General features: G+C 43.0%; 1 protein-coding gene across 1 annotated transcript in view; it reads left to right on the top strand.

Annotated features, from left to right (window-relative positions):
• LOC119973755 (cadherin-related family member 3-like) overlaps positions 1 to 23,251 on the top strand; it is a 109,683-nt gene that overhangs the window by 42,449 nt on the left and 43,983 nt on the right. The window contains exons 8-11 of the mRNA XM_038812180.1: positions 3,659 to 3,836; positions 14,867 to 15,029; positions 17,050 to 17,155; positions 20,628 to 20,726. Of these exons, the coding sequence (XP_038668108.1) occupies positions 3,659 to 3,836; positions 14,867 to 15,029; positions 17,050 to 17,155; positions 20,628 to 20,726 (546 nt within the window). The remainder of the gene's footprint in view (positions 1 to 3,658; positions 3,837 to 14,866; positions 15,030 to 17,049; positions 17,156 to 20,627; positions 20,727 to 23,251) is intronic.

Raw genomic sequence — 23,251 nt, 5'->3', positions numbered from 1 at the left:
CCGCCCTCAAACATTTCTTCCTAGCCTGATAACTGAAATATTTGATTTACGATAATGTTTCCCATTACATTTTGAATGCAAGTGTAATAGTGTTTTTCATTATGCCATGAACACGACAGGGATGGAGAAAGAAGGGAGGAGCAATCCTATCTGCAGAGTTAAGGGCACAGCTGAACAGTTCTGTTAGTGGCTGTGCCAGCTCTATGTTAGCAGCAGGAATCTAGATGGAAGAACTCTGCAGCTGTGGGTCTGGTGGTCACAGCCCTGTAAAGACACATGCCAGCAAGCATATGGAGGTAATAGTTTGGTGTGTTTGGCCATTCAGGCTTTGCAGGATGATCACCCTGAGTTACCACGTACGTAGCCTCTGATACAGATGTAGGTGAACATAAGAAAAGGCATAGGAACCTATTCTGCCATTCAATTAGATCATAGATGATCTGTATCTTAACACCATCTAGCTTACTTATATCTTTCCCAAACAAAAATATATCAATCCCTGTTTTGAAATTTTTGTTTGACCTCTTTTAAAAAAAGAATTCCCTGGTGCAGGTTGACTTGCCCAGAGTCCCTTCGGTAAGCCACTTCCTCAGTCAAGGACACAAATGGGGTGGGGGAAATTCCCACGAGTTAAGCCGATTGATGACAATAAAAAGACTAGGTTCAACTGGGATTAAAAACGAAAGTTAGCAACATGGTTGACAATTGCCCAGAAGAGAAAATAGTGACAAAAATTCAAATGAACGAAAACCTTTCCGAAATTGTCTCAGAAATTCTGAATTACTCTTCTTTCTGGTGCTTTATAATGATGATAGTTTTATAAGACACACATTCACAGCCCAAAGGCTGAGTTGCAGTGTGACTTACATTAAAAAATTAATATATGGACTAAGTAATCAAATGAAAAAACATGCAAACATGTAAAAATAGACAAACAAATTTAGCAGTGCAGGTTATTAAAAGTAGGATAATCTTGCATTAAAATTACATTAAAATTCCTTTTTTTTTATAAATGTTTTTATTCAGTTTTCGTATTTTATATTGAACAAATTACAAATTGTTAGGAGAGAGAAAAAAAAACAAACAAAAACAAACACGCAAAAATTAACATACATATTTACAGGTAAGCATCTTCGTAGTAGTAACTGCGCCCCCCCCCCCCCTCAACATGTTTATTTAGCTTGGTTTTGGGCCTTAGCTAGCCATCGAACCCCCATACCGAGCCCGTAGCCCCCCCCCCCCCTCCCCCCGGCTACCTTCCCCCGATTCCCGCCCATTTTCCCCTGGTTCTTGGCCACCCGACTATTCTTCCTCATGTACGTTGGCCACAAACAGGTCCCGGAACAGTTGCATGAATGGCTCCCACGTTCTGTGGAAGCCGTCGTCCGACCCTCGGATGGCGAATTTGATTTTCTCCATTTGGAGAGATTCCGAGAGGTCGGACAGCCAGTCCGCAGCTCTGGGCGGTGCTGCTGACCGCCAGCCAAACAGGATTCTACGGCGGGCGATCAGGGAGGCAAAGGCAAGGGCATCCGCCCTCCTCCCCAGGAATAGATCTGGCTGTTCTGAAACCCCGAAGACCGCCACTATCGGGCATGGCTCCACCCTCACTCCCACCACTTTGGACATTACCTCGAAGAAGGCTGTCCAGTACTCCACGAGTCTGGGGCAGGACCAGAACATGTGGGAGTGGTTGGCCGGGCCTCTTTGGCACCGTTCACATCTGCCTTCCACCTCCGGGAAGAACCTACTCATACGGGTTCTTGTTAAGTGGGCTCTATGTACCACTTTTAGTTGCGTCAGGCTGAGCCTTGCGCACGTGGAGGTGGAGTTGACCCTATGCAGTGCTTCGCTCCAGAGTCCCCACCCGATCTCCATCCCCAGGTCGTCCTCCCATTTCCTCCTTGTTGCGTCCAGTACGGTGTCGTCCCTATCTACCAGTCGGTCATACATGTCACTACAGTTCCCTTTCTCTAGGATACTTGCGTCCAGTAGGTCTTCCAGTAGTGTCTGTCGTGGCGGTTGTGGGTACGTCCTTGTCTCCTTTCGTAGGAAGTTTTTGAGCTGCAGGTACCGTAGCTCGTTCCCCCCAGCTAGCTGAAATTTCTCTGTCAGTTCGTCCAGTGTTGCGATCCTGTCGTCCGTGTATAGGTCCCTGACTGTCAGTGTCCCCCCGTCCTGCCTCCACCTTTTGAAGGTGGCGTCGGTCAGTGCTGGTTTGAACCTATGGTTGTTGCAGATGGGAGCCCTGTTCGACATTTTGGTCAGGCCAAGTTGCTGCCGCAGTTGGTTCCAGGATTGGAGGGTGGCTGTCACCACTGGGCTGCTGGAGTGTTTTTTGGGTGGGGATGGGAGTGCTGCCGTGGCGAGGGCCCGGAGGGAGGTTCCCATGCAGGAGGCCTCCTCCGCACGCACCCACTCAGCTTCTGGCTCCTGGATCCATCCCCTTACTCGCTCGGCTGTTGCTGCCCAGTGGTAGAATTGTAGATTCGGGAGGGCTAACCCTCCCCTGGTTCACATTAAAATTCCTGCATCATTCCTGCATTACGGGCATTGAAGTACACATTAATTTTATAATTTAAGTAAAAGCAAGTTATTGCAAGTGCTGGAATCTGAAACAAAAGGAGAAAATGATGGACAATCTCAGCAACTGTGGAGAGAGAATGGAGTTAATGGAGCTCACATCCAGACTCGACTCTGTTTTCTCTCCACAGATGCTGTCAGATCTGCTGGAGTTGTCCAGCATTTTCTGCTTTTGCTTCATAATTTAAGTACCTTATTGAGTCGCCCAGAGCATGGATGGGATAGGGCTACATTGGTCCCTTTCCATCTTGCATCACACAGGGTTGCGTTTAGCCCAACTTCTAAGTTACCTTGATCACTTGGGGCGCAGTGGTAGTAACCAGTCCATAAATTGAGTCGATTGCAAAAGTGATTTTCCGAACTTGGGATGATCTTGCTTATAGAGTTATTATGTTGGCTTTGACATACTGTTAACTCCTTAGCAACCCTAGATCATCATCGGTATGCCCTTCTTTTTAACATTGTAGAGATTTGGCATTTAGCCATAAAAAACTCAAGGGAGGCATAAGAGCATTCATGTGCCATTAACATTTGATGAGGAAGCTTCTGTTTATGGAAGCTTCTTCCACACCCCCAAATTGATGTTAGGATAATTGAAGAGACTTGTTGCAGTTCTTTGCTCTTGGTCAGTAGCACACTTTGCAATAGTGAGCATGTTACAGGTGGAAGATTAGTCCTCAAGGCAACACTCATCCATATATTGTTGTATTTTTCTTTTAATTACCATTTGTAATATCTAATCTAACAATTTAATAAAGGTCCGGGGGAAATGTTTACCGAGCGTCACTTTCATATAGATTTTCTACAACTACAGCTAGCTAATGAAAGATTACAGCAGACGTGTTGCATTTCGGAGAATGCCAATTTCTATTTAGCAAGTCACAGCTTCTGGAATATAAATAAAATCAATGATGATAATTCCCCTTTAACTGGTTCTGTTTGATTGGACAGAAAACTGGTCTACATTTTGCCTTTGTCTTGGATGGTGGTAACCTGTGTGGCATTGCTGCCTCATTGATCACATTTGGTATGCCTGACAAAAGAAACCACAGATTCAACTCTGCTTTCCTTTCAGATACTGGAAATGTAGTGGTTTTCTCCCGAATGAATAGGGACCAAAATGGATTTCAACCAATTCAGACATTCTCTGTTGAAGCATGTGATGAGAATTTGAACTGTGTAGATATTCCTGTCAGGACAAATATTATCCCAATTAATGACAATGCCCCATTTTGCAATCCGTCTGTTTACAGGTGAGTTGTTTATATGAGTCTTTAATATTCTATTATAGCCGAGCAATAAATTTAAGAAAATCTATTTGAACTGCTTAAATAAACAACACAAGATTTCACACCGACATTCTTCTGTACTGCATATATGGCGGGTGTGAGCTTGTTATTTATTTTGAAGGTACTGGAGTTGAATTCCATTCCTCTTCTTTGCATTACAAAGTTTCCTTTAATCTCATCAACCTGTTCATAATATTATTTTTCTGTAATCTTCTTGTAAATATCTGAAAGACAAAAATAAGTGGGTTTTTCCTGAGAATGAGTGATCCATCTAGCTCTCTATCTTTTTGATATACTGAATATTGTTTCCCCCTGACTTTGAAATAACTCTTTCCAAATAAATACTTTACCTTACTAAAATTCATGGATCCCCCATCTCCAATGCTTCTAGTGATTGTTTTTAAATGGGGCAATAAAATATTTTTTCTGCCTCGTTAGTTTTCCTGTCCTGTGGTGCAAAGTGGCTTAAAATAGTTTTTAAAAAGTGAGACTATGGTAGGTGATGGAGTGACACAACATTCACGTTTCAGTTTGATGGCTGGTGAACTGAAAGTGTTGCGAGAGGAGTTGGCGGTGAGCAGGATCACCAGAGCATCCTCCTCATAGGACAATATTGCAGCAAGCTGGTATAAAGAGAGTAGCTCGAATTATTGGGGGTAGTGTTAGGAACAGCTTTATCCAAGATTCTAGTGCAAAGCCATTAATACAGTCAGAGTGAACATTTGTGAATCAACTGAATAAACTACACGGAAAATACCAAAAACAGCAGGCACGAATAAGAGCTAAAGCAGCACTACAAACAATGGATCAGAATACTATTTTGGAGCCATATGAATAGATACAGGTCATAAAACTGGGTACCTGTAGTGCACTTATTGTCAGCACTATGACTGCCATTTTCAGTCCAGTATGGCTGCCACACACACTTCAAATTTAGCCTGATTTGATGAGGGTGTTAGGAGCAAGAGCTGGAAGACTGCAGACGAGTTACACAAGTCGGCGTATAATACTGATTTGGCACCAGTGGTGCCTGTTTTCGATCTCAGCGCTCCACTCTCTCTTAACCTTATGTGGCTGAACACCTGTTCAGCAGCTGGAAGGATCTCCCAGCACAGCTAACTAAAGGGAGCATCATTTTCTTTCAGGTTAGATGCCGCTTGATTTCTACTGGTTGTGACTGAGTTTGTACAAGTGAGTGTTTTTACTATTGTTTACAGTTGATGAGGTTTACAGGGAGTGGTGTTGCAGGTGGTGGAGGCCGTGGTCCTGACTTTAATGGCTCTGGCCACACTATTTTTTTCGAGTCATTGTTAAGTAATGGGTCAAGAGACATTCCATTTAGTTGTCTCATTTATGTTAAGTATCCAATAATTGACACTGATATCTAAAGGGGGTTCACGTGGCCTTTGTGTCAGGTGATGTGATGATAGAGCTTTGTGCAGAGTCTATGAAGTAAATTAAAGATGTTTGTGGAAAGGAGCAGTACCTTTGACTCTTTATACAACAGCAGCTAAACATTGAACAAATAGTAGCAGAGGATGGTTGCTGTGCAAATGTGAAAGGTTGAAAGATACAACTTTTCCAGACCAAACCAAGGAGTGAGTGAGAAGAAAAAAACCCCGATATATGGCTGAACCTAGGATAAAGATGGCCGGATATGGCTATCCCCCCTTATTTTCTGAAAGGGGATCGTACGGCCAATGGAGAAGTGCAGTAGTTATGTGAACTAAGGTAACTGTCTTGGGAAAGAGAAAACAAGGTATGGCGTTGGCTCTTTCTCCACCTTATGACAGTAAAATCCAAAGCAAAGTGTTTTCTTAGCTGGAATTGGAAGAGTTGGACTCAGAAGAATGTCTGGAGACTCTATTACGTTAAATGGATATGATTTATAAAAAGGATGACTTGTTAAGTGCGTATGAAGCATGGTCGGATTTTGATAGGTTCTGGAAAATAGAGGATTTCTCCATTGAAGACAATATAATGGAATTTGGCAGACTATATAAAAGGCTGCAATAACACAACTGGCCTTTAAATTACTTGACTGTGCTAGAGTGAGCAACATGGATAGGCTCCTGGTTTTGACATGAGTTCAGTTTGCGGATACGGATACTGCAATGGACCAGGGTTTAGAGAACCCCAAAGTGTATCATCGAGTTCACTGACCAACAACTTTTAATAGATTGTGGTATGGGGAGCACATGACCCACTCTACAGGTATGGTGCAGTAGAAATTTAAAAGTAATTTTTAAAGCAAAACAATGTTTATTCTATGAACTCAATTAACCGTTTTAAACCATACAGTAACATCTCAGCATCTATCAATTCAAATACACTCCCCAAAGAATACAACATTCTAAGTAATACTTAAACTTTCCTTTTAACATCCATAAGACAACAAAAACCTTTTAACAGAAGCACATCAGATTTAAATTCTCAATTGAAAGCAGTTATCACTCTGAATTCACTAAATGATTTAGAGATAGTCTTTAAATTGCAGAGAGATTAAAATTACACCTTCTTTGGCTGGCTTCAGCACCAACACCAAAACGAAACCTAAAACACAGACACACCCAAGCTTTTCTCAAATTGAAACTAAAAGCTGATAGACAGCCCAGCTCCACCCACACTCTGACATCACTGCAGTAAACACCATTTCTTAAAGACCCATTTCTTAAAGGTACTCTCACATGGCAATACCTTATTCGATCAGATGACAGAAGCTTTAAAAAACGTTTCTGGGGAAACATCCGATTCCAATGGCTCTGGTGACCCAAATAAGTCAGTCTGCAATAAAGCAGAATATGGAAGATACACTACTAACAGGGTGGCGAAATCATACGGCTACGAGCAGGTTCCAAGACTACAGAAGGAGATCGGGACCCGGAAATTATGAAGACAGAAACCCAGTTAGAACCTACAATAGGAAGATGAACCCCAGAAATGCACAGGGCATGATAAATCAATGTTTTCAATGTGACTCTCAATACCATTATGTTTTTAACTGTCCAACACATTATAATAGCATGGTAGCATTGTAGATAGCACAATTGCTTCACAGCTCCAGGGTCCCAGGTTCGATTCCGGCTTGGGTCACTGTCTGTGCGGAGTCTGCACATCCTCCACATGTGTGCGTGGGTTTCCTCAGGTGCTCCGGTTTCCTCCCACAGTCCAAAGATGTGCAGGTTAGGTGGATTGGCCATGATAAATTGCCCTTAGTATCCAAAATTGCCCTTAGTGTTGGGTGGGGTTACTGGGTTATGGGGATAGGGGGGAGATGTTGACCTTGGGTAGGGTGCTCTTTCCAAGTGCCAGTGCAGACTCGATGGGCCGAATGGCCTCCTTCTGCACTGTAAATTCTATGAATAGAGTTAGAAGCGACGCATGACACGGAAGAGTCAGAAGAGGAAAAAGATAGTGACCAGAAAGAAGGCACTGTCCTAATAACAAGCAGTTTCACGCCGGTAATGAGGGTGTTGGTTGTAGAATCCTTCAATTGTGCTGTATTGGACTGGTTGCACATCTGCTGTGTGTGGAATTCACTGCTTAAGATGTTACCTGGACTCCTTGAATGCTGAAAATCGTAACAAGGTTAAGGAATTTGAAAGTTCCACAAGTTTCTGGTTTGGGGATGATAATATTCTGAAGTTACTGAAAAGAGTGGTAATCTCTTGCAACATTGCCAGGGTGAATTATTTCATTAGCACAGATGTTGTATCAAGTGAGATACCTTTGCTTCTGAGCAGACCGTCGATGAAGAAAGCACACATGAAACTGGATATGGAACAGGATAAGGCAACAGTTTTTGGAAAGATTAAAAATTTACACAGTCGGGACGCAATTGTGTTCCATTATTGACAAATAATATTTCAAGTACAGTTGTTAAGGATGTGTTAACGGCAGTTGAAAATGGGACTTTAGCTGATAAAAAGCTTGTTGTATTAAAACTGCATAGGCAATTTGCGCATCCGTCTCCTCGGAGGCTGAAAAAAAATTATAGGATGCAGGGGTAAGGGATGAAGACTATACTAAACTGATAGAACAGGTTAGTGATTGCTGTGAAGTTTGTAGGAAGTGCAGAAGAACATCGGAATGATAGTAAGTCTACCCCAGGGATTTGAACGACATTGTGGCCATGGACCTTAAGATCTGGGATAAAGCCAATAATATATTTATTTTGCATTTTGTAGATTTAGCAACCAAATTTAGTCAATCAATTATTGTACGAAGTAAAGAAAAGAGAGTAATTCTGGATCAAATCGTGGTAAAATACATAGGGACAGGAATGGGCCCATCGAAAAAATTCCTTATGGACAATGGGGGAGAATTTGCTAATGATGAGTTTAGGGATATGTGTGAAAACGTGAATATCACAGTTATGAATACGGCTGCGGAAAGCCCATTTAGTAATGGGTTGTGTGAAAGAAACCATGCTGTAATCGATGACATGCTCCGGAAAATTTTGCATGTTGACCGAATTGCAAGCTAAATTCAGCTTTAGCATGGGCGGTACATGCAAAGACTTCATTACAGGTGGTTGGGGGCTATAGTCTCTATCAATTAGTGTTTGGTAGAAATCCTAAAATTCCCTCCATTTTGGATGACCAGCCTCCAGCTTGGGAAGGGGCTACAATTAGCTCTGCCTTTGCTGAGCATCTAAATGCATTACATAGCAGTAGAAAAGCTTTTTTTGGATGCAGAACTCTCTGAAAGAATTCGCAGAGCTTTAAGGCATAATGTACGGCCATCAAATACCGTTTTTCCGCAAGGAGACATAGTATACTGTAAGAAAGACAATTTTAATGAATGGAAAGGCCCAGGGAAGATCATAGGCATAGATGGCAAAACATTTATTTTGCAACATGGCAATCAAACTATTAGGGTACATTCATCAAGGATGATGGGTACAGATTACAAATTTTCAAATTTAGACCGAGCAGACAGACATGACGAGGAACCAGGGTCATCTGGTATGCACATGTTACAGAACTATGAGGACCAGTTAACTGATATAGACAGGGTTTCTGTAGAGGAACATAACTCTTCTGATTAATTATAACAGGCCATTTTTCCAAAAGGACAACTGCCAAAAGTTGGTACAAAAGTGACATACTTGCCTGAAGGATCTAGTCAATGGAAGGACGCAACTGTTATTAGTAGAGCAGGGAAGACCACTGGAAAGTATAAACATTGCTTGAATGTACAGCATTCCGGGGAGGGAATCAAGACAATGGATTGGGAACATGAAGTTCAAAAATGGAGGGCACAGAAAAGCAGTGCCAGTTCAGATAGTACAGCGGATAGTGAACACATCCACAACAAAAGTTTGAGGACTATTGAAAGGACATCCCACAGCAGAGGGAAAGATCAAGCAGTAGCAGTACAGAACGAGATACCAGGTGGGAGAGGGGACGTAGTATATCAAGGTCTCGGATCATGAGTATGATTATGAATACTAATGGGAGTAGAAGCCCACATGCACGTTAGATTTTGTGGCTTCCAATAAATTAGATGAAAAAGTTATCAAAGATGCCAAACAGCAAGAACTGCACAGTTAGAGTGAATTTGGGGTATACACGGAAGCACCAGATAGGGGACAAAGATCTCTATCCCACAGATGGATTTGTATGGAAAAAGTTCTTCTGGATGGAACTTATAAGGCAAAGGCCAAGCTTGTGGCAAGGGGATTTGAAGAAAACTTAGAAGATCAGGATTCAAGGGTAGATTCACCTATGGCAGGAAAGGTTATATGAAAGATCTTCTTGGCTCTATTAGCCACAGAGGCATGGCAATGCAAATCCATAGATATAGAAGCTGCCTTTTTGCAGGGGCATCAGCTCCAGAGAGACATTTTTCTCTGTCCTCCGAAAGAGGCAGCTAACACAGAAGAGGTGCTCTGGAAATTGAACAAATGCGTATATTGATTAAATGTTGCGTCAAGAGTCTGGTATTTTTTGGTAAAGTCAGTTTTGTTAAAGTTAGGCTGTTGCCAGTTGAAAGCAGATCCAACAATATTTTACTGGCGCTATAAAGGAAATCTTTATTGCATCTTTATGATACATGTTGATGATTTTTTTATGCGGTGGGACTAGTGATTTCGAAGCTATGGTAATCTCTGGTTTGAGGAAAGAATTCAGGGTTGGAAGTCAGGCTTCCGGTGCACTTAAATATATTGGACTGTAAATTGGACAGAGTAAGTTAGGGGCAACTTTACATCAGCAATCTTATTTGGAGAGCATCAGCCCAATAGCAATTAGTTTTGGCCAGGTTTCACAAAAAGATGCAATGGTTTCAAAGATGGAAAAAGAGCAACTGCGAAGTTTAATTGGGCAACTAAATTTGTTAGGTAACAGACTAGACCGGACGTGAGTTTTGATGTCTTAGAGTTGAGTACAAAAATGAATGATCCCAAAGTGGAAGACATAATAAGACCAAATAAAACGTTGGCCAAACTAAAAATTAGGTAGTGTGTTTTGAGGTTCCCGGCTTTAGGTGACCTTAGGCACTTGAAACTCATAGTTATAGTGATGCATCCTATGCAAATTTATGTGATGGGGTTTCAAGCGCAGGAGGTTTTACAATTTTCCTTTTGGTGATCAATGGTAAATTTTGCCGTCTTGTGTGAGAAACAAAGAAAATAAGGAGAGTGGTCAAAAGCACTTTGGCTGTTGAGATGTTAAGCCTTGTAGAGGCGATGGATATGGCCTTTTTATATATCTCAGATATTGACAGAACTTTTGGGATAAGGGGATTTGGGTAATATACCTATTGACTGTCACATTGACAATAAATCCCCGTGGGAAAATGTGCACTCTACAAAAAGTTTCAATGAAAAAAGATTAAGGATAGACATCGCAAGTTTGATGCAGATGTTGGACAGAGAGGAAATAGCAAAAATTAAATGGGTTGACAGTAGCTATCTATTGTCAGACTGTTTTACAATAAGAGGGGCTAGTTCACAGAAACTTTTGGATATTGGCGCCTGTTTCTGTGACCTTTTTTTCCAATGAAAAAAAAAGAAGGGGAAATTGCGTGTGTGTTTTTGAGTTTCTTGTAATTTTGTTTTCACCCAATTCTTTTATTTCTCCAAGGAAGGGGAGACTGTTAAATAATGGGTGAAGAGACATTCCAATTGGTTGTCTCATTTATGTTATGTTTACAATAATTGACACTGATATGTAAAGGGGCTTCAGATGGCCTTTGTGTCAAGTGATGTGTTGATAGAGCTTTGTGCAGAGTCTGTTAAAGTAAAATAAAGGTGTTTGTGGAAAAGGAGCAGAACCGTTGACTCTTTATACAACAACAGCTAAACGTCTAACAGTCATGAGTGCTTTGTTGTCAGCCCCCATGGCCTGCAGTAACTACTGGGAACAAGAGCCATTCACTGATCATCTATAGCTCATGACACCAATGTGCACCCCAATCACATGTGGGCAGCATAAAAATAATGAGAACCATGCTGTCACACAAAATATTATCAAGCAAACTATTGGTGTGTTTTCAAAAATTCACTCATGTGACTTGGGCATTGTTTATTGCACATCCCTAATTACCCTTGAGGTGCAGTGAAGAGTCAACCACACTGCTATGGGTCTGGAGTCACATATAGGCCAGACCAGGTAAGGAATGCAGATTTCCTTCCCTTGCGGACATTAGCAAACCAGATGGATTTTTACGACAATGGTTTCATGGTCATTTAATTCCAGATTTTTTTATTTCATTCAAATTTCACCATCTGCGGTGACTGGATTTGAACCTGGGTCCCCAGAACATTACTCTGGGTTTACTGGTCCAGTGACAATACCACTACGCCACTGCCTCCCTTACTTAAGTTGCCTGGATTGCTCTGGCGGAGCCTGCAGTACGCATCATGGTGTATTGCAGTCAGATGCATCCTGCTTAACATTACCCATTCAAGAGGACACTACCATTAGGTAGATAGAGAGCAGTTGAGGAGTAGGAGAAGGAGGAAGAAGAGTAAGGTAGGAGGCATCTCCTTGCCAGCCTTGCTGTCTGTGATCAGCTCATTCAACTGTGATACCAGTGAGCATAATTGGAATTCCCCGTTTGACAAAAGTCACATACCTTGGGTTGGATATTAGTGGCATTGGGAAGACCCCCCTTACACCTTTTAAAATGGTAGGTGATACCAGGATGCGGAAGTCCCCCCCCCCCCCCCCCCCCCATTTTAGACAGATCCAAATTTTGCCAACAGGGGAAGGGACAGGCGGGAAAACCGGGCTCATCAGGGCCATTTGAGTTTAGTGTTGTTTCAAGGACCTTAACCTGCAGTGTAGGAATCATGATTGATGGAGTGGACAGAAATTCTCTTGAAGGGCAGATCAATTATTTTTAAGTGTAATCACCTGAAATTGCTAAAACTCCTTGCTCTTTAAATTTGGACGAGGTAAGGCTTAAGCTGTCAGTGAGAGTTTAAAAAAACTCCTGCTGGACTGCTTAGATTTGCAGGACATCTGCAGATTTAAAAATGATGAATTATGAATGCTTGGCTGGGTTTGAAAAGCTACAAAAGCATTATTGCAGGAGGATGTACTCAGTTCACAGTGTTATTGACTGCATAAAAAGGCATTAAAGGATCAGCTATTTTTGATGTGGCGAAAGTGAAAGTGTGTTTGTTTCTAAAGAGATTACCCATTCGAGGACATTTAAAACCTTTGACTAGGTTTCATGATTGGGGGTTTTGTTGCTAACATATGTTTCTGGGTGAGAGCTGTATTTGATTGTTAGAAGCTTTTTAAATCTCCATATAGCTCTTGAGATCTGTTTGTTTTGGATACTAGGTGAGTGTCTGTAGTGGTGGCATGGGAATCTGAGGGGACATGAGTGGACATGGAAGAAGCATCGTGTGTGAATTTACAGGGGCGTGGGGGCGGGGGTGGTGGTGAGAGTTACAGGGCCGAATAGCTTATTGGGACTTACAGAAACTGGGATGAGGTTCTAGGTAACTAAAGTGAGCATTCTAATCATCCGCCTCGGCACCAACCCATGGCCACAAGAATCTGCTTCCAGAGTCAGCAGACCTGACTCTATCCTACCCATTGTGACTAATGGGGCCCTTTAAACCGTGTGTGTGTGTGTGTGATGCAAGTGGTGGGTATGCACTTGAAGTCACATTTACTGGCTTTGACCACTTGTGCGAGATCAGCTATCGTTCTGATACTGATCTGCATGGCTCCTATGGTCTTCTGAGAGCTTATCTGGAGGTGCTCCAACCTCCCCGCTGTTCGTGGACCTCTTCCCTGTCTACTTCCTGCTTCCAGTGAAGTGCTGGTGAACCTTGAGGCCCATTCTCTGCCATGCTGTGTCCCTACTGTGTCTTTTTCAGGTCCAATTCACTTCTGCAAAGAGGCTCAGCAGCTGGGTCAGTCAAAATGCAGCAGGTCTGCATCCCTTTAAGAGGTGCAGCCTTGCTTCACGTAGCACAGGCTAGCCTGAACTCTCAAAGTTTTACACTTCCTACTCTGTCCTGCAATCACCCACCTGTGTGCTGGTGCTTGCTGCAGGCTGCAATCTTACATTTAAGCAGCTTTGCTTGCTGCCCGTATTGGAACAAAAAGGTCTTGGTTCATCCTGCCAGTTTCTCACAATATTCTGTAATCTGTAATGTAATCTTAGGTGTCAATTTTAGCTTCCGGTCCAAGAGTGCAGATTTCAAACAATTTCCCGCTCTGTAAACCCAATCCAGGAGAAAGTGCCTGTTGAATTTTGGTTTGTGTTTGGGCGGGGATAAGGGGGGGAGGGGTGGGAGTCATGCTGGCCAATCCCAGAAAGAGGCGGAGGCTGCTGAGTTCGGAGGCTAGCTGGGCGGAGGCCTTCCTCTGTGCACCAGCACTATGTCAAAATTATAACAAAAACATAAACCTGGCCCTCCAGTCCTCACCACCCCCCCCCCCCCACACATTCCCCATGTCTCATCCATGTCACCTCATGCCCCACCCACCCTAGGGCCCCTCATACCCCCATGCCAACTTTTGACCCCACCCACCCCATGCCAGCTTGGTGCCAATCCTTGCTCCCCTGCTCATCACCCTTTGCCTTACACCCACCATGCTACTTCACTCAGTATCTTGAGTGTTTATTGAAGAATTGACTATTCTTCATTTCAATTAATAAAAACCTATTCACTATATTTAACTTTGTTTATTTCCTAACAAAAACTAGCATTGGAATTTATAGTCACACTTCAAAGAGTTTACAATCACTTGGAGCTGTCTATCAAATTGTAAAATGACAGGCACCCCACTGTGATGTTGAAAGGTTGTTAAATTAATCATGCAGCACTAATCATGTAATGGTAACCATCAAGCTTATGTCAACAGATGGAGTGAAATAGCAAGTAATGTGTTTCAAACACTGCAGATGGCTTCTCAAATCTTTAAAAGGCAGGAGTTTTAAATTCCATAACAGATTGATAGCTCCTTTTGGTAGCTCTAGTGACAGCTTTTTTGACAGCTCTGTGAACATATTTGTCGACAGTTCCTTTTGACAGCTTCTTTTGACAGTTGCAATGAGTTTGACAGTTTCAATGAGCTTGAGCACTACAGGTGTTCAAGCTTATGTGAACAGATGGAGTGAAATAGCAAGTAATGTGTTTCAAACACTGCATGTTCAACTTTTAACAATCCCAGCGGGCATCTGATCTCCCGCAAGGTGTTGCGGGGCCATATCCAATACCGTACCCTTACCTTTCAAAGCACTCTGCCAGTTTTATACCTTCTCTTACCAGTCTAAAGTGCACAATTCGTGTTTTGAACATCTCGCTAGTGAAAATCAAAGCTTGAAGTATCTGTACTTTAACATGTGTAGCTGCCTCTGTGAACCATGATGTGCAATTTAGAACCTTCCCCATTCCACTCCTATTATGCAAAATATTAGTTGGGTTAAACTTCAAAATATTTTTGGACTACTGTGTTGTTCAGGCTGAACTCTGATGTAAAATTGGCTTAATAACAGCTTTTTGAATAATTTTCTTTTAGAGCTACAATTCCTGAACCACTCCTTCATGACACAATAGTTGCTACTTTAATCTGTATGGACTCTGATGTCCCAAGTGATACATTAAAATATGTTCCTGAAAGTGGCTCCCTTGGGCCTGGATTGCGATTTGAACAAAGCGTGGGTGCAGATAACATTATACAGGTAGGGGTTATTTTTACAGTACACTATAGCTTACAGTTAATTATATCTTCCTCCTGGAGTAGATCATGTTTTTAAGTTTAGCATGTAATAATATGAAGTATATCAATTTAGGATTGCCAAACCAATGGTAATAGTCTTCATAAAATCCCCAGAGTACAGAAGGAGGCCATTCAGCTCATTCAGTCTGTCTGACCTTCTGAAAGAGCACTTTATTCAGGCCCTCGCCCTATTCCTACAACCCCATCTAACCCGCACATCTTCAGACAGAAATGGTAATTTAGCATGGCCACTCCACCTAACCTGCACTTCTTTGGACTGTGAGAGGAAACTGGAGTACCCAGAGGAAACCTACGCAGACACGGGGAGAGCGTACAAACTCCATACAGTCACCCAGAGTTGGAAATGAACCCGGGTCTATGACTCTTTGAGGCAGCAGTGCTAACCACTGTGCCATATGGAACGTTAGTTGAAAAATGCTGGGAATTCTAGCGAAAAGGTTCTTTCAATATGCCTTTCATATTGTGGACATGAGATCCAGATTGAGTGATGCCACAATCATCCCATTAGATTTGAATGTTGATTAGAATCTGATTGTTTGTAATATGATCTTAATGGATACATTGCATTGTGTTCTGCAGTCATATTGCTATTCCTTTTAACGCACTGTACATCTATCTTTCTGCTCTCTCTCTCTCTCCTACTGTCTCCTAGTTAGATACAGAAGTCATCTCAGGAAGATTAAAAATACACTAATTATTCTCAGACATGGTTTAGATTATACCAAGACACACAACACATATTATACTGTCCGATTTTTCCATCTGACTATGGGATTGTATGATAAGGGTCAAAAGCTCACAAAATACTAAAGAAACTTAGGCTTTCATTCTTTACGAAGCATATATGCATGAGTACTTGCTGTTCTCAAATAATCCCTGTTCATATACTAGAGGGCAGAAATACCGCCCCTGGAAATGAGGAAAAGCAGAATTCATGTGTAGTTGTGGCAAATGCGGGGTTCACAATTTGCATCCAGAATCTGTTGAAATAGCAGTGGCGGGTGGATGCACTTCTGCTCATAGATCCCACCTCCCCACTTGTACTGGCAGCATTTTGGTTGGAGGTGCAGTGTGATGGGGAGAGAATCTGCGATCATTCATGGGCTATTCTGGGATTTCTGCCTGCTTCAAAACCGTTCGACTGCTTACCTGTACTTGATGAGGGCAGGTTCTCAGGATTCCATTCTATACCACCTGAAGCCGTCATATAAGTATTAAAAAAAAAGACTTAAAGGGTCATCCCTCTGTTCCCTTCTGGATTTAAAAAAAACTTTAGCGTATCCAATTCTTCTTTCTTCTTTTAAAAAAAATTTAGCGTGCCCAATTCATTTTTTCCAATTAAGGGGCAATTCAGCGTGGCCAATCCACCTACCCTGCACATCTTTGGGTTGTGGGGGCGAAACCCACACAAACACGGGGAGAATGTGCAAACTCCACACGGACAGTGACCCAGAGCCGGTATCGAACCTGGGACCTCGGCGCCTTGAGGCAGCAGTGCTAACTCCCTTCAGGGAATTAAGATATTTTTCATTGATTTTGTCCTTGACTAGATAAGGCCTTTTGGCTCATCTTGGAGTGGCAGAATGAACACTGGATGGTGAGGCCAGTGTCTCTGCAAACAGCCTGGAGTTTTAAATAATCGCACCTTCAAGTTTTGGGATAGAATCATGCCGTGGCCTCTCCATATCTCTCTCTGGTGTCCATCAAAGTTTCAGGTTCATGTTTCATTCAGAACTTTTAAAATTGCTAAATCCCTTCCTTCCTCAAACGATGATACAGGACTTCCAGGATTTTTCTTCCTTTAACTTTATTTTTCGGTGTCCTTGTTTTTTGGTTTCTGTCACGTACACGCTCAGGGGATACAGGAAAAGAAATGAGAAATGCAAAATTTTAAAAGCAGGATGTTATTGCTTTATCTCCCTTGCATATGTATTACTGCCACCTGTGATGTTACTTCTTAGGTGGGAACCAAAGATCTGGATTATGAAGATGCAGAGGTTGCTGCTGTGGGTCATACATTTATAATGACAATTGCAGTGTCTGATTCAACAACTTCTGCATACACGGGTGAGTGAAACATTTTTTTATATTCTATTGACACTGTGAATAAATAATTGGTTGCTAATTATTGAACTGAATTTGTTACTCGATGGCAAAATGTGAAATAAGCAAAGTCACATGCCTGAAGACCACAAGACAGAGGGCCTGATTTCCGGGACTGAGGTGGTTAGCTCGACATGGGAAATCTCCCAATTCAGCAGACCCGTCTCAGTTTAAAGCATCCTGTTAGATGCAATTTTTTCTTTGGAGAGGCTGGGACAGGATTGAGTCAGGCTTGCCAACCCCAGAGCAGATCATAGGTGCTTTGAGATATAGGAGGTGGGGGTGGCAGACAAATGCTGGCTTTGTTTCTCTGACTCTTCTTCCCACTTGTTTTAGATGCTGTCCAGCCCTCTGGCCCTCATTCTTCAAACTCCCTCATCCACCTCCCATGACCACTCATACCCCCATGCCACCTCCATGCCAACTGATGTTTCCCACCCACTCACCTGGTATGCAAAATGTGCAGACCTCAGGAGCCATGTGGAGATGCAAAAATAAATTTGAATAATTTAATAAAGCTCTCTCATGCACACTTGATAGTGAAAGAACTCCCCCCTCCAAGAAACCCTTTCAAACCTTTTTAATCTCCTCAAGTGGTTAATCACTTATAAAAATAAATACATTTGTTTTTAGTAGCCACATCAAAGACAGCTAATCATTTAGTAGCCTATTTAAACTGTCAAACAAATTGTGAACCCAAAACCCTATTCATCTGTAATTAACCATATTGCCCTGTATTTACGCTGCATTCATCCCATCCCCTTCATGTACACACTGTTCCTATCTCCCTGTATTTATACCCATCCTACTTTAGTTACCATCTCCTGTATCTACCCACACCCCTTTCCCCCATATTCACCCCATTCCCTGTTTTGCCCACTAGATCTGGGAAAAGGGGGTAAATACAGGGAAAATACAGGATGAAAGGCCAAAAAGGGGGGAGGGGTAGGAAGGATACATTGCCTCCAGCTGCAGGTCAATGTAGGGAGAAAAACAGGGACTGGTCAGTGAATATGGGGGGAGGTGGTGAGAGAGATAAATATAGATGAAGAAGACAGCAATTATAGTTTTTGAAACGCAGCCAAGCATTCACAATGATTCCTATTGAAGCTATGGAACAGGTGGCAGTGTTTTTTCTAACCTACAGAAGATGGCCTGTCAATTAAAGTAGTCCAGCAAATGCTTTTTAAAGAACTCTCATTGACAGCTGGGGGTGAAATTTACAGTCCTACCCATGCATATTTAAAGGTGGAGAACTCATAAAATATAATGGGTTTCCTGCCTCCTACCTTTCCACCCCGACCTGTCTACCATATTGCATTGAGTGGCCAATGCCCACATCTGTCACTGCATGGGCTTCTGTCAGGCAGAAAGCCGTGCACATCCTTTGAGAGATCCCCTGTGTCTATTGGGGAATCCTCCCAAGACGATTCCCTCTTTTATTTCTCCTTATGGGCCTCTAAAACCCAACCTGCCACACCTTCCCCTGCCCCCCCCCCCCCCCCCCCCCACTCTTTGGGATCTGGTAGGGAGGCCTGATCAAAATCCCTGACTTACCTGAAGTTGGGGATCCACCACTTCTTCATTGTGGACTGCCTGCAGTCCCAGCAGTTGCCACTTCTTGATTCTGGCACTGCTGGATCTACAGAGCTGCCTGCCAGTCAGATTGGCTGGTACCTCTCTATGGCAGGAATTCCTCCCAGAGTGGGCTGCAAGTCCCATTCAGATTCAATTAAGGCTGTCCCCATCATATTATTGCCACAGGCAGTTGGATATCTGGTCAGCGTGATGCCGATGGACTTCTCAGGCGGGGGAATGGATAATCTATCATCCCATAAAATCTATGCCCTTAAGCCTGTTCTTTTAATGTTTAAAGAGCGGGGGAGTTGAAAACTTCAGATCATGACACTTTAAGAGCATTTATACCTAGTCCATCAATTTGTTCACACTGCTGCTTAACCCTTGTAACAGCCACATTGGGGTGTTTGAACTCAGCACTCAGTTCAAATGGCTCGGTGAGTTTGTGTTTCCTCCTGTGTGATCTATGCTCTTCCCCTTTCTCTTGGTCATGGAAAATTGGATCGACTAGAAATGAATCCGGAACTTCTTCATCCTGGTCCCACCCACTTTTTTTTAAGTGTCTGAGGAGTCTTCCTGACTTTTGTGAAAATACTGCCTAAGTTGCTCATATTTGCACATCTCACAGTCTTTCTCCTTCAGCGGCTTGTGGGAGCCTCCTATTTTCAATTTTAAGTTGTCGAACATCTTCATTCTCTTTTTCCCCCTTGATCTACAATTATACAGTATTGTGATATAGATGAGGCATCCACGGTTATTAATCCATTTGAAACGAGCTCCTGCAAACAAAAAGTTTGAGAATCACGGCCTAACCTATGTAATCAATGAATTATTACCTCAATGCTCTTTTACTCTTTCCCACTATTTTTAAAAGGCAAAATACTATTGACCTTTTTATGGCTTTATCTATCTGCACTCCCACTGTCAGAGAATTATGTCTTTGAACCCTATGTTTATCCACACCCGTCATCCTCTTTCCATTAATTGTAAACTACCATTCCTTGTTTTTACTCCCACACATCTGCAACTGATCTGCCCATGCCATTAACATATTGCCGGCCTCCTGAAGTTTTTTTGTGTTGTTTGCCAAACCTACAAAGCCTTCACAGTCAGCAGTTTCATGCACTTTCTTATACCATACAATTATATCCCTTATTAATAGCACACCCAGTAGGCTCTTTACTGCTAAATGTTGCAGTTTCTATTGAATAAAATGCCTACGGTTTCGTAAACAAAAATGAGAGAGCATACCATACCTGCTTCATCATGTGAATTATGAAGAATTACTTTGGTTACTGTGCAGTGGCCTCCATTTGTTTGTCTAAAACTCAGCCTTGAAAATGTTGATTGTCAGACAATTAATTATAATGTGTTGGAGACAAGTGTATACCTTTTTGTGGACTTAAATGATTTAGACTTTCAGCCATTCTCCCTGAAATTCTTCACAGTGTGATTCACTTCATGGAGGAGTAAAGCTGTCAAAAATAAAATCTGGAATTTCTCAAATTCAATGTTTGGGCTGGATGTTCTTTCACTTCTTTCCTGCCATCTGTGTTCACAGTTTCATGGATATCTACTGACCAAAATGTAATGTTCGGATAATGGACTTCCCACTGCAGCTCGAAAGAGGCTGTCCTGGTTGCTATTCAGAGCTTACAGTGGAATCGTTATCATTCAGCAATTCAAAATGTCAACCATCCATTGCTTCAAGCAGTAACAATCCTTTAGCTTGTGCAAAGCATCAAATGCATAAAGACGAAATGATGTTCACCGTTGTATTGTGCGTTTTTGCAGGTTACAAGTGAGACCAGAAAATGACACATGTAACAGAATAACCTTCTTCAATTGTTATTGACAGCAACTGCTACAGTGATCGTAGAAATTACACCTGTAAATGAATTTAGTCCCAAATTTGAGAAGGATCCCTACATCTTTAATGTCCTTGAAACAGAGGCAGGTGAGTCATTATATTTTATTTCATGAGAAGTAATTTTAATGATTAATATGCAATCGTGCATCTATATATTTCTATGAAGTAAAGATATTACATAGTGCACAAACACTCGCACAAGCACATGTAGAATGGTGAATCCAGCTGGAAAAGTAATGGCACAGTAAAATCTTTGTTATCTGGTATGCTCGGGAAACAGCTGTTGCCAGTTAATCAAAAATGTTGCTTAACAGCAAGAGGACAGCGGGATGGCAGAGATGGGAGCAGAAATGTTGTCATCCTTCACAGCAGGTTCACTTGGCCACTGCCTCACCCAGAGGGCAGTACCTCAGCAATCTTACAAATCTATCGGAGGACAGATCAAAGACCAAAGGAAATAGGAGCAGAATTAGGCCATTTGGCCCATTGGGTCTGCTCCGCCATGATTGAATGGCAGAGCAGATGGCTTATCCCTATTCTCCTGTCTCTCCCCATAACCCCTGATGCCCTTATTAATCAAGATATCCCCTTATTGATCAAGAACACCAGATTTGTGAAACCTACAGACCAAGAGCTGGAAGGTGGAGTTAGAGAGAATAGTTCTTTCCTAGAACATAAGAACATCAGAACTAGGAACCAGCAGAGGGCAGCAGAGCAGAGCTACTGATCAGCTGTTCTGGGGAAATTTGCATACATGCAGTGCGGTCAGCCTAAGTTGAAGGTGAACCTGCGAAGAAGACCCAAGGAGTTTGAGTAAAGGCAAGCAACCAGCAGAGGGCAGCAGAGCAGAGCTACTGATCAGCTGTTCTGGGGAAATTTGCATACGTGCAGTGCGGTCAGCCTAAGTTGAAGGTGAACCTGCGAAGAAGACCCAAGGAGTTTGAGTAAAGGCAAGCAACCAGCAGAGGGCAGCAGAGCAGAGCTACTGATCAGCTGTTCTGGGGAAATTTGCATACGTGCAGTGCGGTCAGCCTAAGTTGAAGGTGGTTTGTGGAGGGGCTGTTGGCAAGTGACAGTTAAACCCAAAACACTTTGTGAGTGTTTCCCACCCTACCTCCTCCTCTAACCAACCCCCCCACCCCACGGTGGTTGGGAAGCGGGAGCAGGGGCCTGTCGTGAAGGTGAGTGAGTGCCTTTAAATTTGCTTACCTTTCAGCGGGATCAGGGTTTGAGGTAATATCAGGTAAGCTCTTCCTTTCTTTTTCTTTTTCTTGTTTTTTTTTTAATCTAGAGGGGATGTCAGGGAAGGCAGTACAATGCTCCTCCTGCAGAATGTTTGAGGTGAGGGACGCCGTCAGTGTCCCTGCTGATTTCATCTGTGGGAAGTGCACCCAACTCCAGCTCCTCAAAAACCGTGTTAGGGACCTGGAGCTTGAGCTGGATGAACTTCGGATCATTCGGGAGGCAGAGGGGGTCATAGATAGGAGCTTCAGGGAAATAGTTACACCAAAGACTGGAGATAGATGGGTAACTGTAAGAGGGACTGGGAAGAAGCAGTCAGCGCAGGGACCCCCTGCGGTCGTTCCCCTGAGTAACAAGTATACCGTTTTGGATACTTGTGGGGGGGACGACTTACCAGGGGTAAGCCATGGGGTACGGGCCTCTGGCACGGAGTCTGTCCCTGTTGCTCAGAAGGGAAGGGGGGAAAGGAGTAGAACATTAGTAATTGGGGACTCAATAGTCAGGGGCACAGATAGGAGATTTTGTGGGAGCGAGAGAGACTCACGTTTGGTATGTTGCCTCCCAGGTGCAAGGGTACGTGATGTCTCGGATCGTGTTTTCCGGATCCCTAAGGGGGAGGGGGAGCAGCCCCAAGTCGTAGTCCACATTGGCACTAACGACATAGGTAGGAAAGGGGACAAGGATGTCAGGCAGGCCTTTAGGGAGCTAGGATGGAAGCTCAGAACGAGAACAAACAGAGTTGTTATCTCTGGGTTGTTGCCCGTGCCACGTGATAGTGAGATGAGGAATAGGGAGAGAGAGCAATTAAACACGTGGCTACAGGGATGGTGCAGGCGGGAGGGATTCAGATTTCTGGATAACTGGGGCTCTTTCTGGGGAAGGTGGGACCTCTATAGACAGGATGGTCTACATCTGAACCTGAGGGGCACCAATATCCTGGGGGGGAGATTTGTTAGTACTCTTTGGGGGGGTTTAAACTAATTCAGCAGGGGCATGGGAACCTGGATTGTAGTTTTGGGGTGCGAGAGATTGAGAGTAGAGAGGTCAGGAGCACAGTTTTGACTTCGCAGGAGGGTGGCAGTGTTCAGGTCTGTGGTTTGAAGTGTGTCTATTTCAATGCCAGGAGTATACGAAATAAGGTAGGGGAACTGGCAGCATGGGTTGGTACCTGGGACTTCGATGTTGTGGCCATTTCAGAGACATGGATAGAGCAGGGACAGGAATGGTTGTTGCAGGTTCCGGGGTTTAGGTGCTTTAGTAAGGTCAGAGAAGGGGGCAAAAGAGGGGGAGGTGTGGCGCTGCTAGTCAAGGACAGTATTACGGTGGTAGAAAGGATGCAAGATGGGGACTCTTCTTCCGAGGTAGTATGG

This window comes from Scyliorhinus canicula, chromosome 11 (genome assembly GCF_902713615.1).
Source record: "Scyliorhinus canicula chromosome 11, sScyCan1.1, whole genome shotgun sequence".
NCBI lineage: Eukaryota > Metazoa > Chordata > Chondrichthyes > Carcharhiniformes > Scyliorhinidae > Scyliorhinus > Scyliorhinus canicula.
The sequence above is the reverse complement of the archived record's forward strand: the minus strand, read 5'-3'. Positions and strand labels throughout refer to the sequence as shown.